At 36.0% G+C, this 17,224-nt stretch overlaps 1 protein-coding gene across 1 annotated transcript in view; it reads left to right on the forward strand.

The window, feature by feature from the left end:
* COL12A1 (collagen type XII alpha 1 chain) overlaps positions 1-17,224 on the forward strand; it is a 164,935-nt gene that overhangs the window by 114,883 nt on the left and 32,828 nt on the right. The window contains exons 42-48 of the mRNA XM_049776732.1: positions 480-554; positions 7,797-7,936; positions 10,136-10,259; positions 10,420-10,563; positions 14,495-14,659; positions 16,238-16,276; positions 16,376-16,514. Coding sequence (XP_049632689.1) covers positions 480-554; positions 7,797-7,936; positions 10,136-10,259; positions 10,420-10,563; positions 14,495-14,659; positions 16,238-16,276; positions 16,376-16,514 — 826 coding nt within the window. The remainder of the gene's footprint in view (positions 1-479; positions 555-7,796; positions 7,937-10,135; positions 10,260-10,419; positions 10,564-14,494; positions 14,660-16,237; positions 16,277-16,375; positions 16,515-17,224) is intronic.

Below are 17,224 nucleotides of genomic sequence, written 5' to 3' on the forward strand. Positions count from 1 at the left end.
ATTCAGAAAAGCATGTTCTAGATGTGGGAGACTTCCGGGATTTCTGTAGGTACTTCTCTTTTAATGCAGTAGCAGTGATCTAATAATGTTAGGCTCTTGATGGGGTGACCCATGTGGCTAAGGGCCTTTCTCTGGAGTACACTAGTGTGTACCTGCAAGAATTGGCATTTTTAAGGGAAATTTGAAAGGGGGATGTCTTTAGTGACATTAGAAAGGTGAATATTGATCCATCTTAGTGGCTTTTACTTATTAGGTCCTATGTAGGAGGACTTACAATTGAACCTTGACAATTCATTCTGTGACTGTAATCAGTGTAGGGCTAATACTAAAAGCATCAGATATGGACAAAACAGAATTCTTATTTTGTCAGTGCCAAGAGATTTTGATTTATTATAAAAGATTTAAATTACTCATAAAATTTATGTTTTGTGGTAAAATATGCATATTATAATTTTCTAAATATTACTTTAAATTTGTAGCTGTAAAACCAACAGAAGCCCCTACAGAAGCACCTACACCACCTCCTCCTCCCACAATTCCACCTGCCCGAGATGGTGAGTACAGACGATGGATAATACATTCAGTTGATGATTTATAACCTTCTCAAGTGCATTGCTTGTATATATTTTATAATTGATATAAAATAATTTTGATTTATTATCTCTGTAGAATATATTTAAATAAAAAGAAAAGAATATAAATAATTTATTCTCCTCTAGGAACATTTTGATATGAATAAATTTAGTCATAAGCTACATTATGTTTTCACTTAAAGCTCTAGTTTGACAATATTGCAGATTAGGGTCTTGGGAACATTACATAATCCATATCTAATAATGCGGTGACCATTTCTTTCCTTTTATTTATTTTTTTAAATTATCTTTCTTTAAACACTGTGATTACAAACATGATTGCAGTTGTATTATTTTTTTCTTTATTTAAACATCTTAATTACATAAATGATTGTGATTAGGTTTCAGTCATGTAAAGAACACACCCTTCACCAGTGCAACATTCCCACCACCAATGTCCCAAATCTCCCTCCATCCCACCACACCCCCACCTGTACTCCAGACAGGCTTTCCAGTTCCCTCATTATTCACATGATTATGGTAGTTCTCTATGTAGATATTTCTATGACTGTACTCACACTCTTTGTGGTGACCTTCATGAAGTGAGCTGGAAGTTCCAGCCCTCCTGTCATTGTCTCTGAGGAATGTTGCAAAATGACTTTTATTTTTCTTAAAACCCATAGATGAGTGACACTATTCTGAGTCTCTCTGTCTCTCCCTCAGCATGATATATTCCTTGTATACCTATGTATAGGAAAATTTCATGACTTCATCTCTCCTGATGACTGCATAATATTCCATTGTGTATATGAACCATGGTTTCTTTAGCCATTTATCTGTTGAAGGGCAACTTGGTTGTTTCCAGAGCCTGGCTTTTGTGAACAGTGCTGCAATAAATATAAGTGTGAAGAAGGGGTATTTTGTATTGTGTTCTTGTGTTCTTAGGGTATATCCCTAGGAGTGAATAGCTGGGTCGAATGGGAGCTCAATTTCCAGATTTTGGAGGAAACTCCATATCGCTTTCCATAGAGGTTGGAATAGACAGCATTCCCACCAGCAGTGGATAAGAGTTCCTTTCTCTCCACATCTCCGCCAGCACTGATTGTTCTCATTCTTCGTGATGAGCTCCCATCTCTGTGGTGTGAGGTGGTATCTCATTGTTGTTTTGATTTGCATCTCCCTGATGATTAGTGACGTGGAGCATTTTTTTTGTGTGCCTTTTGGTCATTTGTATTTCTTTTTTTTTTTTTTATCAAAGTGTCTGTTCATTTCTTCTCCCCATTTTTTTATGGGATTAGATGGTTTTTTTTTTTTCTATAAAAGTTCTGTCAGTGCCCAGTATATTTTGGATATTAGCCCCTTATCTGATGGGTGTTGGGTGAATAGTATCTCCCACTCAGTGGGTGACTCTTGTATCCTGGGCACTATTTCTTTTGAGGTGCAGAAGCTTCTCAGTTTAATGTATTCCCATCTGTTGATCTCTGCTTCCACTTGTTTGGAGAGTGCAGTTTCCTCCTTGAAGATGCCTTTAGTCTCAATGTCATGGAGTGTTTTACTGATGTGTTGTTCTATATACTTTATGGTATCAGGTCTGATATCAAGGTCTTTAATCCATTTGGATTTTACCTTCGTACATGGTGTTAACTGGGGGTCTATGTTCAGTGTTCTGCAAGTGGCTAACCAGTTCTGCCAGCACCACTTGTTGAAGAGATTTTCCCTGATCCACTTAGAATTTCTTTCTCCTTTTTCAAAAATTGGGTAATTGTATGTCTGGGGGACAATGTCTGAGAACTCAAGCCATTCCACTGATCTGAGGGTCTGTCTTTATTCCAGTACCATGCTGTTTTGATAACTATTGCTTTGTAGTACAGTTTAAAGTTGGGGAAAGTAATGCCTCCCATTATTCTTTTCCCTAGGAGTGCTTTAACTATTTGAGGGTGTTTATTGTTCCAGATGAACTTCATAAGTGTTTGATCCAGTTCTTTGAAGGGGATCGCATTAAATCTGTATAATGCTTTGGGGAGTATTGCCATTTTAATGATGTTAATCCTGCCAATCCATGAGCAGGGTATGTTTTTCCATTTCCATGTGTCCTCTCTTATTTCTTGGAGCAGGGCTTTATGGTTTTCTTTGTATAGGTCCTTCATGTCTTTGGTCAAGTTGACTCCAAGATATTTGAGTTTGTGTTGCACTATTGTGAATGGGATTGTCTTCCTGACTTCCATCTCTTCCCTATCATTATTGGTGTATAAAAAGGCCATTGATTTCTGTGTGTTGATTTTGTAGCCTGCTACCTTGCTATATGAATCTATTGTATCTAGAAGCTTTTTGGTAGAGTCTTTAGGGTTTTCTAAGTAGAGTATCATGTCATCTGCAAACAATGAGAGCTTGACTTCTTCCTTTTGTATCTGGGTTCTCTTGATATCTTTTTATTTCCTGATCACTATAGCAAGAACTTCCAGTACTATGGAAGTGCTACGGAGGAGTGGTGAGAGTGGACAGCCTTGTCTTGTGCCAGAATTTAGAGGAAAGGGTTTTAGTTTTTCTCCATTGAAGATAATATTTGCCATTGGCTTGTGGTAGATGTCTTCAAGTAGATTGAGGAGTGTTCCTTTCATTTCCATCTTGCTGAGAGTTTTGATCAAGAATGCGTGTTGGACCTCATCAAATGCTTTCTCTATGTCTGTTGATATGATCATGTGATTTTTATTTTTCTTGTTGTTAATGTTGTGCATAATGTTGATAGATTTACAGATGTTAAACCATCCTTGCATTCCTGGGATGAAACCTACTTGGTCGAAGTGTATAATCTTCTTGATGATGCATTGGATTCTATTTGCAGGATTTTGTTGAAGATCTTTGAATCAGCATTCATCAGGGATATTGGTCTGTAATTTTTTTTTTGGCAGCATCTCTGTTTGATTTTGGTACCAAGATGATTTTGGCTTAATAAAAGCTGTTTGTGAGTGTTCCTGGTTTTTTTTTTTTTTTCAATTTCATGGAAGAGGCTGGCTAGGATTGGTAGTAGCTCCTCTTGAAATATTTGAAAAAATTCATTAGGAAATACATCTGGGCCTGGGCTTTTTGGGCAGATGTTTGACTAGTTTCAATTTCCTCAGTAGTGATGGGGGTGTTTAGATATACTACATCCTCCTTACATAATGATGAAGGTTATAAGAATCCAAGAATTTTTCCATTTCTTCTAGGTTTTCATGTTTAGTAGCATAAAGTTTTTCAAAGTAGTCTCTGATTACCCTTTGGATCCCTGCAATATCTGTCGTGATCTCCCCCTTTTCATTTCTAATACAGGTTATCAGATTTCTCTCTCTCTCTTTCTTTGTGAGTTTTGCCAATGGTCTATCAATCTTGTTTATTTTTCAAAGAACCAACATCTGCTTTCTTTGATCCTTTGGATTGTTTTTTGGTTTTCCACTTCATTGAGTTCTGCTTTCAGCTTTATTATTTCCTTCTGTCTCCCTATTTTTGGTTCCTTTTGTTGGTCATTTTCTAATTTTTTGAGCTGCATCATTAAGTTATTCAGGTATGCCATTTCTTCCTTCCTGATGTGTGCTTGTAGAGCTATAAATGTTCCTCTCAGGACCACTTTTGCTATGTCCCATAGATTCTGGCAGTTTGTGTCTTCATTATCATTTGTTTCCAGAAAAGTTTTGATTTCCTTTTTGATTTCATCTCGGACCCACTGGTTGTTCAGTAGCAGGGTGTTTAATTTCCAATTGTTAAAGTTTTTCTTCTGTGTGGCTTTGTAGTTCACATCTAATTTCAGAGCCTTTTGGTCAGCAAAGGTAGCCTGCAAGATTTCTATTCTCTTGATTTTATGGAGGTATGTTTTATGTGACAGCATGTAGTCTATCTTGGAGAGTGACCCATGTACATTGGAGAAGAATGTGTATCCAGGTTTTTTTGGGATGGAATGTCCTATATATATCTACTAGTCCTCTTTCTTCCATTACTCTTTCCAGGGCTATTATGTTTTTGTTGGGTTTCAGTCTGGTTGACCTATCAAATGTTGATAGGGCCGTGTTGAGGTCTCCCACAATGATAGTGTTATTATTGATTTCTTCTTTCAAATTTGTCAGTAATTGTATTAGATGATTTGCTGGTCTCTGATTGGGTGAATATTTGTTTAATAGTCTGATTTCTTCCAGTTGCACATATCCCTTGATTAGTACATAGTGTCCATCTTTTTCCCTTACCAATTTTCTGATTATAAAGTTGGTGTCATCAGATATTAATATGGCCACCCCAGCTTTTTGGAGGGTTGTGTTTGCTTGGATGATTTTCCTCCAGCCTTTGATTTTGAGTCTATGTTTGTTATGACTATTCAGATGTGTTTCTTGTAGGCAGCAGAAGGTTGGATTCATCTTTTTGACCCATTTTGCCACTCTGTGTCTTTTAATTGGTGAATTTAATCCATTGACATTGAGGGAGATGATTGTCATGGGATTTAATGTCATCTTTGTAAATAAGTTTGCTGTGTTTGTTGGTCTTTCTTGTCTTGGAGTAGACATGTCAGTTTTTCCTTTAAGGCTGGTTTATCATCTGTGAAGTTTCTGAGCTGTTGTTTAGCCATGAAGCTATGTATTCTTCCTTCAAACCTGAACGTGAGTCGACTGGGTGCAGTTTTCTCGGTGAGGCATTCATTTCATTCAGTCTTGTCTCAATATCCCACCACTGTCTTCTGGTCTTGAGAGTTTCTTGTGACATGTCTGCTGTAAGTCCTAGGGATGATCCTTTGAATGTAATTTCCCTTTTTGATCTTGCTGCTTTCAGTATTCTATCTCTATCTGTGGGATTTGTCATTGTAACGAGGTTGTGTCTTGGGGTGTTTTTCTTTGGGTCTCTTTTAGCTGGTACTCTTCGGGCATGCAGGATTTGATTACATGTAGTCTTTAACTCCGGGAGTATCTCTTTGATGATGTCTTTGACAGTTGATTCTTCCTGGAGATCTCCTACCTAGGTCTCTGGGACTACTATGATTCTTATGTTGTTTCTGTTGAGTTTATCAAAGACTGCTATTTTCATCTGTCCACATGCCTTGAGTACTTTTTCCATTGCCTGTTCATTTGTCTTAAGGCTCTTTTCCAATTTCTTCTATTGTGTTGAGTTTTTCTGCATCACATCTTCCAGTACTTTGATTTTCTCCTTAGCTGCTGATACCCTGCTGGCGAGGCCATCCATTGAGGTTTTCAGTTGAGCTACAGTCTTTTTCAGATCTGTTATTTTAGTTTGGAGTTTTCTGATTTCTGTCTTTGTGTTCTGTTCAGATCAATCTATGCTTTCTTTGAGTTTTTCAAACATCTTCCATATTGCTATTTTAAGTTCCATATCTGAGAGGTTAATCAGGTGGTTGGAATTTATTAGGTCATCCAAGCTTTTGTCTTCATTCTCTGTGCATGGTGTTTGCCTACGAGGTTTCCCCATTGTCACGCTTGTAGTGTGGTTTTTCCTGTGTGTTGTGGTGGGGTTCATTGGTTAGAAAGAGTGCGTGACCACGAAGTGAAGCCACTCTTCTGCTGCCTCTAGTTGACAATTTTTTTGGGGTGCACTCCCTAGGCCTCTGAGGAGACCTTCGGGGATTCAGAAACACAGGCAGACAGGCGCAAGAGAAGTTTCCCTTGAAGTCCTCAGAGTGAACAAAGGCACAGCAGGACTGAGCCTCCGCAGGTCAGAGAGCTCAGCTTATTGGACGGCGACTCCCACAGCCACAATTTACTCACTGTGCAGCTTCAAAATGAAGATTTTTGGGGGTGTGCTCCCTAGGCCCATGAGGAGACCTTCAGGGATTCAGAAACACAGGCAGACAAACGCAGGAGATATTTCCCTTGAAGTCCTCTTTTTATTTTTTTTGGCTGTGTACTTTTATTTTTTTGGTCCCTGAGATTTAACTTTGAAATAGTGGGCTGCGGAGCTAGAGTTGTAGTACAGTGAGTTGGATGTTTGGCTTGCAAGTGGCCAATCCAGGTTTGTTGTCTGGTAATTCCATATGGTCTCCTGAGCACCACCAGGAATGATTTCTGAGTGCAGAATCAGAAATAATCCTGAGCCTTGCCATGTGTGGCTGCACCAACTGAACAAACAAAATCTTTACTCAGCAAAGTTTGAGTCATCATTGTCATTTTCAATGAACTGGTATAAAAAAAGGTATACAGAACTATTAAAGCAGTAATTTGGGGGTTATTCCAGTGCCTTATTAAAAGTAATTTTAAGTTAATTGTGTAGTGATTTGTTACACTATTTTTATATTACATTTCCTTTTCTTTTCTTTTCTTTTTTTTTTTTTTTGTTTTTTGGGCCACACCCAGTTATGATCAGGGGTTACTCCTCGCTATGTGCTCAGAAATCACTCCTGGTTTGGGGGACCATATGGGACACTGGGGGCGGGGTTAGGGTCGAACTGAGATCCATCCTAGGCTAGCGTGGGCAAGACAGACTCCTTACCGCTTGTGCCACTGCTCCGGCCCCTACATTTCCAATTTTTAATGGATAATATTTTAAATTTTTTAGGGGCAAATGAAATGAATATTTTTAGTCTTAAAATAAATTCAATAAATTTAGATCTTGGCATTAGAGCATGTTATTTTTCTCTCAGTAGATTTTTATAAAAGTAGTTAGATTCACAGCAAAACTTGAGCTAAAAGTATCATGAAGTTACTAAGTTCCTATCCCCTCAGCCTACACTGACAAAATAATCACTACTGAATATACAGTGTTTATATTAGGGTTCACTATTGGTATTGCAAACTCCCAAATGTTAAATTTTCATACATAAACACTTTTATATTTTAGAATATTTTCTCCTCTATGCTGTACCTTCACATTTAAAATGTTCTATTACTTATTCCCTTTCATCTTTTTATGTTTGTTATTATTAATTCTAATAATCTAATTTTTAGTTAAAAGATACTTAAATTCTGGATATGATTGCTTTACAACTTGATTTTCTCATTTATTATCTGAAGTCATTTAAAGAGTTCAGAAACATAAAATGGCATTTAAAATAATTGTAAATCAGTGTAATTACTTTAGAGAGTATATTTAAAATCAGTTCAATGATCCACTTCTTAGATTTGTTTGTACATCTTAAACTCAAAGGAGGTCTTGTGCTTTTGATTGAGTAGATGTATTTGAATTTGTTTCTCAGTTATTCAATTTTGTTTGAATGAAAGAATTAATGAGATTAGGGATACCTCTGTTTTTTTCCAGTATGCAAAGGGGCCAAGGCAGATATTGTGTTCTTAACTGATGCCTCCTGGAGTATTGGTGATGATAATTTTAACAAGGTTGTAAAATTTATCTTCAATACTGTGGGAGCCTTTGATGAGATTAATCCTGCTGGAATTCAGGTGTGTGTTTTTCATAATTCGCCATCTACTGATATCTTCAGAACCACTATAACTTTTTAAATATTTTGTTTGGCTAGTTGTTATTTCTGTTGAAGGTTTTTATAGGAATTTGACTCTAATTTACTGCTTAAGGCTTCCAAAAAATTTCCAGATGTAATTAGCTAATATTGTAGAAATTAATTTATTTTGGTAGATATACCCAATTAGGTCAGAGGATTCAATGGTGAATAGTGACTGGAGTGAGTATGTCATTGAGTGGACAGATGTTCGTTGATTCAATGGGTATTGCATTTACTTACCTAAAATGTAAGCCACTAGTTATCTTGCTGTTGACTCTCTTTAAATTTATTTGTATTTCTCAAGTGGGAACATGAAGAGATTTACATATTAATGGAGGCCCAATGAATAATTTATCATGGGCCTAACATCTCATACTAAGAATCCACACTACTCCTAACTACTAAGGGCTCGTGGTTTTAAGCTATTTTGAAAGATTTTCTGACCCTTCAGAATCTTATCAAAGTTATCATTAACCCCTTCATGGATTCTTCAGTCTTACAGATCCACTTAAAATTCCAAACCTTTTAGATTGATCTCTTTGATGCTTTTAGGTATTCTATACTCCAGGAATTTGTCTTTGTTAGTATTATTGCAAGTATCACTTCCTATGGTCAGTATTTATGTCAGTTTTCACAGACCCCTGGAGATAAGAGAGTGTATTGTATTACAATTATATTAACCTTTGGAGTTCTTTCCTTTTCTTTCTCTCCAATACAATCCCTTTATTGTTTCCATAAGAAAATGTATTGTATTACAATTGTATTAATTTTTGTTTTCTCCATTTCCTCCACCATTCTTCTTAGTGAAGTTCCTTCTCTATTTTAGCAACTTTCATTTTTTCATTATGAAGTATAGAGACAAATAACAGTATATGCTTTATGCAAGCTATATGTAATTTCATAACATACTATAGTTTAAAAGGATAGTATTTTGTTGAATTTACTGAATTTCAAATTTTCAAACAATCCCATGAAAATCAGTCATTCATACTCAAAAAGAGTGAAAAGTCAAGCTGGCTTTATTTTTATTTTTATTTTGTTTTGTTTTGTTTTGGTTTTGAGCCACACCTGGTGACGCTCAGGGGTTACTACGCTATACACTCAGAAATTGCTCCTGGCTTGGGGGATCATATGGGACTCCAGAGATAGAACCCAGGTTTGTCCTAGGTTAACACATGCAAGGCAAATGCCCTACCACTTGTGCCACCACTCTGGCTACCAGTTGAACTTTTTATTTTTAATAATTTTGGAAACTAATATTTTAAAGAAAACTGCTAAAATATTATATGAACTTCTCAGTATCAGATATTTTATTTACAGTATTATTAGTCCTTCAAAAAAGACCCTCTAGAATATACATATAATTACCTCCTTTTTTACTGTTAAGAAAACCAAAGCCCAAAGATATTATGGACTCATTCAAAGTCACAGCTATTAATTGGCAGAGGTAGGATTTGAGATTTGTGAATCCTGATTGTAAAGTCTATTCTTTTTTACTTAGACCATACTGGCACTAAATTTGCTATGGAAGTTAAGTATTGTCACACATGAGACAATGAGACATTTTTATTTTATTGTAAAGAAATGCTGTATTCAATGAGAAGGAGCAATTGTCTGTGAAATAACTGTTTTGTCAATATTTAAGGTCAATATGACATATTACCATTTATAATCCTGAAACCCTTTTGCTCTCTTTATTTAATCAGTTCCTTATACATCTTTTTTTGGGGGGGGGGGTCACACCCGGCAGCGCTCAGGGGTTACTCCTGGCTCTAGGCTCAGAAATTGCTCCTGGAAGGCTCGGGGGACCATATGGGATGCCAGGATTTGAACCACCGTCCTTCTGCATGAAAGGCAAAATGCCCTACCTCCATGTTATCTCTCCGACCCAGTTCCTTATACATCTTAATGCATGGCAATACAGTGACATTATTAATATCAATTATTAATAATTTAATTGAAGAATATAAAGGAGAGATTTTAATTAGATTATAGTGTCAGTGTTTTAATATTAGCTATAAAGATCTTATTATTTGTCTGTTTGTACTTCCTTACTGATTATGTAGCTAAGGGATTCACAGATTATTAGAATATAAGGAGAGTATATTTTCCCTCATCACCAAATCATATTTCCTTTTAGGTCTCATTTGTGCAGTACAGTGATGAAGTCAAGTCCGAGTTCAAGTTGAACACATATAATGATAAGGCCCAAGCTCTTGGGGCTCTACAAAATATTAGGTACAGAGGAGGAAATACAAGAACAGGTAAAGTTAATAATAATATACAGTCTAACAAAGCCTTTGGATGGCAGAATTTAATAAACTATCATGTTAAACATAGACAATATTGTCAATTGAGCAATGCTAATGATCTTGATAGTTTTCACTGAGATAATACTAAATTGAATTATGCCACATTCTATAGGTAAAGCGCTCACGTTTATTAAAGAAAAGGTCTTGACCTGGGAAAGTGGTATGAGGAAGAATGTCCCCAAAGTACTCGTGGTGGTCACAGATGGTCGGTCACAGGATGAGGTTAAGAAGGCAGCTTTTGTCATCCAACAGTCAGGTAAGCACTGACATAAATTTGATGCCAAGTGAGCACACTCAGATTATTTTAACAGTTTTAAATGACTAGAATGCTTGCAAAAGGCAAAACTATTTTGTTTCACTTGTAATTCTTGTTTTAAGTTGTGCTCTGTAGGTCAGATTATATTTAATTATAGATTGGTGATGTTAGATTATATTTAATTATAGATTGATTTTGAAATGTCTCAGAAATGACATGATGTATTCTTTATAAAAATTCTTTATTGAAAGTCATTCAGGGTCTATTAAAGAGCAAATCTAATCTTCTCATTGTGACTTGAAGAATCAGAAAATGATAAAGTGATGTTTAAATGTCAAATAACTTAAAATATTAGGGAATGCCTTTTACCATAGTTGAAGTGAATTCAGATGGTATTTTCTTCATAGGGATAGACATAAAGTTTAGCCATGTTCTTGCATATGGAGATTTAATGAAGATAGATGGAAGGTATCTTGTATAGTGGAATAACAAGATTTCAGTCAGATATTATCAATTAATTATCCTAAGAGTCTCTGGACAGTGCTGACTATAGATTAGTTATTTAGGATTAGTAGAAATAAACCAAGTCATTCTAGTACTTAATTTAACTAGCTTCTTTTTCTTCCCTAAATAAGGTACAAGGTGGGCATATTTTATTTATATGAAAACAATGTATACTTTAATACATGTATACTTTAACTTAAAGTACTTTGATACATAAAGTGTCACCTGTACATACATGATTCGTCTGAAAGTATGAGTCATGATTGGTGCTATTTTTTATTTTCTTTATTTTAGAAGGGAGAGATTGGAGGGGTGCGAAGAGGCAGGGCAGGAAAGGGAGGGGAAAGAAGGTGAGAAGAGAGGAGAGGAAGGGAGAGAGGGAACCTTTTTTTTAAAATAATTTTTATTGTAACCAAAGTGAATTACGAAGCTTTCACAGTAATATTTAAGGTACATAGTGACAATGAATCACAGCAATTCCCCCCACCAGTGTTGTCCTCTCTCCACCCCTGTTCCCAGCATGCATCCATTATCTATCCTCGTTGCCCCCACCCCTCCTCCACGGACTGCTAGTGTAACTGCTCCCCTCTGTGTATAGCTTGTTGTAGATTGGATATAGATTCTGTTGTCGTTGACTTTGGGTTTGGTGTTTAAGTCTAATCCTTTTTATTTTTATTTTTTAATTCAAAAGTGCTTTTAAACAATTATTTTATAGTAATTTTTATTTTGACCAAAGTGAATTACAAATCATTCACAGTAGTATTTTAGGTATATAGTGACATTGAATTAGGGCATTCCCACCACCAGTGTTGTTCTTTCTTCACCTTTGTTCCCAGCATGCATCTCATAACGCCCTTCCTTTGTCCCCTGGGCTGTAAGTATAAGTGGTCCCTTCTGTGTCTAGCTGCTTGTATATTTGGTTTTGATTCTATTGTAGTTGGCTTTGGATTTGGTGTGTAAGTTTAATCATTTTCTATTTCTATTCAATGTTCATACAACTGTTTGGTCTTGGTGCCCTCCATTATTTCCCCCTTAATTTGTGAGGCAGAACAAGATGGTTCAAGTTTGTGGTTCTGTTTGAAGGAATGAAAAAAGAAAGAAAGAAAGGGGGGGAAAATTCTAACAAGCAAATAATGGGAGGAGTCCTTCTAGAGACTATAAAAATCAGTTTAAGAAAAGAAAGGGGAAAAGGAAGGAAGAAATAATACAAAATATTACCCCCCTCCAAAAAACCCCCCAAAATAAAAATGAAGCACAAACCAACCAACAAACCAAAAAACCCCGAAAGCACCACAGCAATAAAGACAACAACCAAACACTAATGACAGTCCCGAACTAGAGATGAATCAAAGCACAGGGGGAAAAAAAGCAACAACAATACAAAGAATTTATTTTTAATTTATGCTATTTTTTGCATAGGCATAGTAAAAATTGGAGATATTATACAGGGAATTCCCCTAACCTAAGAGATACAGGGTTTCTTCACCCTTGAAGTATACTGTCATGGCTCCGTACATGCTCTTCTACTCTCCCCTAGATCCTTTTGTGATGTCTGAAAGTTTTCCACTTTGTCATGGATAATAAAAATCAGTCCTCTGAGCCTTTTTATTTCTACTCAATGTTCATATGACTGGTCCTGGCACCCTCCATTTTCCCCCCTTCAATTTATGAAGCAAAAGAAAATGAATCAAGTTATGTGGTTCATGGGGCTGGAGCGATAGAACAGCGGGTAGGGTGCTTGCCTTGCACACACAGTTCAGTCACCGGCATCCCACGGGGCCCCCTGAGCATACCAGGAAGGCGTCCTGAGCAAAGCTAGGAGTAGCCCCTGATCATCGCTGGGTGTGGTTAAAAGAAGACAAAAAAAAAAAAGTTATGTGGTTCTGTTGGAATAAACCTGGGAGGATTCTGTCCAGAAGTTATAAATATCAATTTAAAAGAATGGGGCATTTGCCTTGTATACGCTGACCTAGGACAGACTGTGGTTTGATCCCCCAGCATCTCATATGATCCCTCAAGCCAGGAGTGATTTCTGAGCATATAGCCAGGAGTAACCCCTGAGCATCGCCAGGTATGCCCCACCCCCGAAAAAAATAAAAGGGAAAAAAGAAGAAAAACAAAACAAAAAACAAACAAAAAACCCTCAGCAACTACAAAAAAAGCACCCAGCTACTAAACACAGCCACCATCATATAATAACCATGAGAACGAAATAAAATTAAATAAATAAAAATAATAAAAAAAAGAAGAAAAAAGAAAAGAGAAGAGAAAAGATAAGTAAAAAGAAAAAACTAAGGAAGGAGGGCTGGTGTGGCAAGATTTTATGCTTTTTTTCTTTGCATAGGCACAGTGTCTGATGCTTTATTTGTAGAGGTAATTCTTTGCATTTATTTTAAGAAATCACTGCTGTTATATTAAGTAGTTTGAGCAGACTTCTCTCTATATATTTTGTTTGTTTGTTTTTGTGTTTTTGGGTCACACCCGGCAATGCTCAGGGCTTAGTTACTCCTGGCTCTATGCTCAGAAATCGCTCCTGACAGGCTCAGGGGACCATATGGGATGTTGGGATTCAAACCACTGTCCTTCTGCATGCAAGGCAAAATCCCTACCTTCATACTATCTCTGGCCCCAAGACTTCTCTATATTTTGGAATACTGAGTTAATCTTGAATTATGTATGCTTGCATATTAAATGATCTTATTTATTTATTTATTTAATTAATTAATTTTGGGCCATACCTGGTGATGCTCAGGGGTTACTCCTGGATATGTGTTCAGAAATCACTACTCAGAAATCACTACTGGTGTGGGAGACCTATGAGCTTGAGTTTGCTGAGAAAATCAGTTTCAAAAACCCAGATTTTAAAGCAAGTCATTCTTAAATTGAGTCAAGTAATTTAAGTTTCAGTGATATTGAGAGAGTTTAGTATAGTTCTTAGAACTGTGCAAATGAGAAAACATATAGACCTGTACAATGAATATTCACTTTTTCTTTTTCTTTTTTTTCACTCTTTCTTTCTACACTAAGCATTTACTCCAAGCTCTGCTTATAGGGACAACTGAGTAGTGCAGGGTATAGAACTAGGGTTAACAGAATCTAAAGAACTGTACCCCTGTACTATCTTTCTGGTTCTTTTTAAATTCAATTTACAATATTATATAAGTATTTGGAGTCTAACTTAAGACCTCAATATGTATATATAATGTTCACCACACCCAACACCAAAGTTCAGAGAAAGAAAAATGTTTATTAAAGAGAGTTTGCAATTAAAAGGATTTCACATGCTAAAAAAAACATAGCATGTTTCTACTAAAACACACTATATATGGTATATATTTATTTTATTTATTTATAATAAATATATTTATTTAAATAGTAAAGGATGAAAAGAAAATTTGAAATTAACTCTATATACATCACTCCATAGGGTTCAGTGTCTTTGTTGTTGGTGTGGCTGATGTTGATTATAATGAGCTTGCTAACATTGCCAGCAAGCCAAGTGAGCGACATGTGTTCATTGTGGATGACTTTGAATCTTTTGAGAAGATTGAAGACAACCTGATTACATTTGTCTGTGAAACTGCCAGTTCAAGTAAGTCATGGTCCACATGGATCTAAATATGGTTTGGTTCGAAAATAATGCACAATTTTCTATAGCAAATATATGCTCCTGAGAATTCACTTGAGAATCTGATGAATCATTTCCTATTGAGATCATATGAAATATGAGCTTTTCAGAGGCTAATATTTAGCATTGAAGATGCAATATACCTTGTATGAAATCAAGTAATTAAATGTCATTTTTATTATGTATAATGTTTGCAAAATTTGAGTTAATGTACTACAGATTAGAAAATGTATTTACAAGGGCTGAAGCAATAGCACAGTGGTAGGGCATTAGCCTTGCATGAGGCCAACCCAGGACAAACCTGGTTCTATTTCCGGCATCTCCTATGGTCCCCCGAGCCTGCCAGGAGTGATTTCTGAGTTCAGAACCAGAAGTAACCCCTAAGCACTGCTGGGTATGAACCCCAAACAAAACAAAACAAAAAAAGAAAATGCAGTTACAAAAAATATTTTGTGGGATGAAGCTTTTCTCTATTAGAGATAAATTGCTATCTGTCCTGTGGACATAGTGTTTCAAAGAGCAGTGGGAAGAAATGAACTTGTTTCTACATTATCATTAAAATTATTTTTATGGGGGAGGGAGAGTGTGTATATATGTTTCTTATCATTTCAAGGACTAATGTTCAAGTTTTTAAATATAGGAAAGGGAGAAACATTGTGTTAAGGACCAAAGATTGATTATTTAAATTAGGTTATCCTCTTTCTCATTCATTAGCACCAATTCTTTGAAAAAAATCTTTTTTAAATTAAAGAACCATTGCTGACAAAGTTGTTGATAGTTGAGTTTTAGGCATAAAATATTACAACACTAATCTCGTCGCCATTGTCAACTTCTCTTCAACATCATTAATACCAATTCTTAGATTATAGAGATAGTTTCTCTCCCCCATCCTAATGAACTTTATATTAAAATCCTTCAGAGCTCACTCTGTTAGAGCTAGCATTGCATATTCATCACAGTTCCTTGTTGTTCCAGAACCAGCACGAGTTTTTGACCAGCACGAGTTTTTGACAGAGAAAAGAGTTGGATTGGAACAAACCTATCTTACATGAATCCAAAATTACCTGGCAAAAAGTGACTTACTGTACTGAAACTCATCTGAAATTTTTTCTCTTAAATTATATTTTACTTGACCAAAGCAGTAATATAGTGTGTAAGACAGTTGTCTTGCATATGGATGACCTGGGTTCAATCCTTGCCACTCTTTATGATTGCTTCAGTTATTCCTGATAACCAGGAGTCAATCCTAATTGCAATCAAGAATAAGACCTGCATACTGCTAAGTTTGGCCTCTAAACAAAACAAAATTATATTCTACTTTTCTTAAGGCTAGATACAAATTAAATGAATGATTTTTTAAGAATGCACAGTCTAGTGGTAGAATTTTTTCTACATAAAGACTTAAAGAAAAGAAAACTGGTAAATTGATTTTTTTTATAAATTATTGAAGAACTTTACACATAGCTTTTTATAGGTATATATATTATGCTTATAGATAACGTTGGTGAATTTTGCCTAATGAACACACATTGTACATTGCAGATTGTCCTCTCATTTACTTGGATGGCTATACCTCACCAGGTAAGCATATAACCTTGGATCAATTCCTTTCACGATTTAAGCAATAAAATAATTAACCTGCTCTTATTTCAATATTTTCTTTTCCTTTTTTATTGTAAGGTTTTAAGATGCTTGAAGCATACAACCTAACAGAAAAAAACTTTGCTTCTGTACAAGGAGTCTCTTTGGAATCAGGGTCTTTTCCCAGCTATTCAGCATATAGACTTCAGAAGAATGCCTTTGTGAATCAACCTACAGTGTAAGTGGTACAAAAGGCCACTCTATTATCTATTGAATTCTGAAGTGACTTCTTGGAATCTGGGAACTTAGATTGTCAGTAGATTCTTGTTGATTACCTTGTCTCATTTCTTAAAAGTCAGTGTCTTCAATCAGATTGCATTGGAGACTAGATTTTAAGACCCAAGAATCTCAAAATGGTCCCATATTATAGGCTATTGAGCATTTTAAATTTGTTTTTAATCTTATTGATACCTTTGTGATTTAAAACACCCTTTACAATTGAGTTTCAGGCATATAGTGAATTAGGGCCATTCCCACCACCAGTGTTGCCCTCCCTCCACCGAAGTTCCCAGCGTGCATCCTATACCACCACCCTTAGCCTCCTGACCCACCAGTGTAACAGGCCCATTTTAAGTTAGAATTGTTATAGTTTGAGTTTATTGATTCCATTGTTGTTGACTTTGGCTTGAGTATTTAGTTCTGTCCCTTTTTATCTCCACCAATGTACCTGAGACCACTTGCCCCTTGTGCCCCATTCTTTATTTTTCTCTTCTCATTTTTATAGAGAAATGCAGAAATATGAGGTAGAAAAAGTAATTCATGTCCCAAGGCTCTATAATAAAGGCAAGAACCCCTATCTAAAAGAAAAAAAGTCGAAAAGATTGGTGGCTGGATGCCAGAGTGATAGCATAGCAGTAAGGTGATTGTCTTGCACACGGACAACACAGG

Source organism: Suncus etruscus, chromosome 7 (assembly GCF_024139225.1).
Source record: "Suncus etruscus isolate mSunEtr1 chromosome 7, mSunEtr1.pri.cur, whole genome shotgun sequence".
In the NCBI taxonomy this organism is placed as follows: Eukaryota; Metazoa; Chordata; class Mammalia; order Eulipotyphla; family Soricidae; genus Suncus; species Suncus etruscus.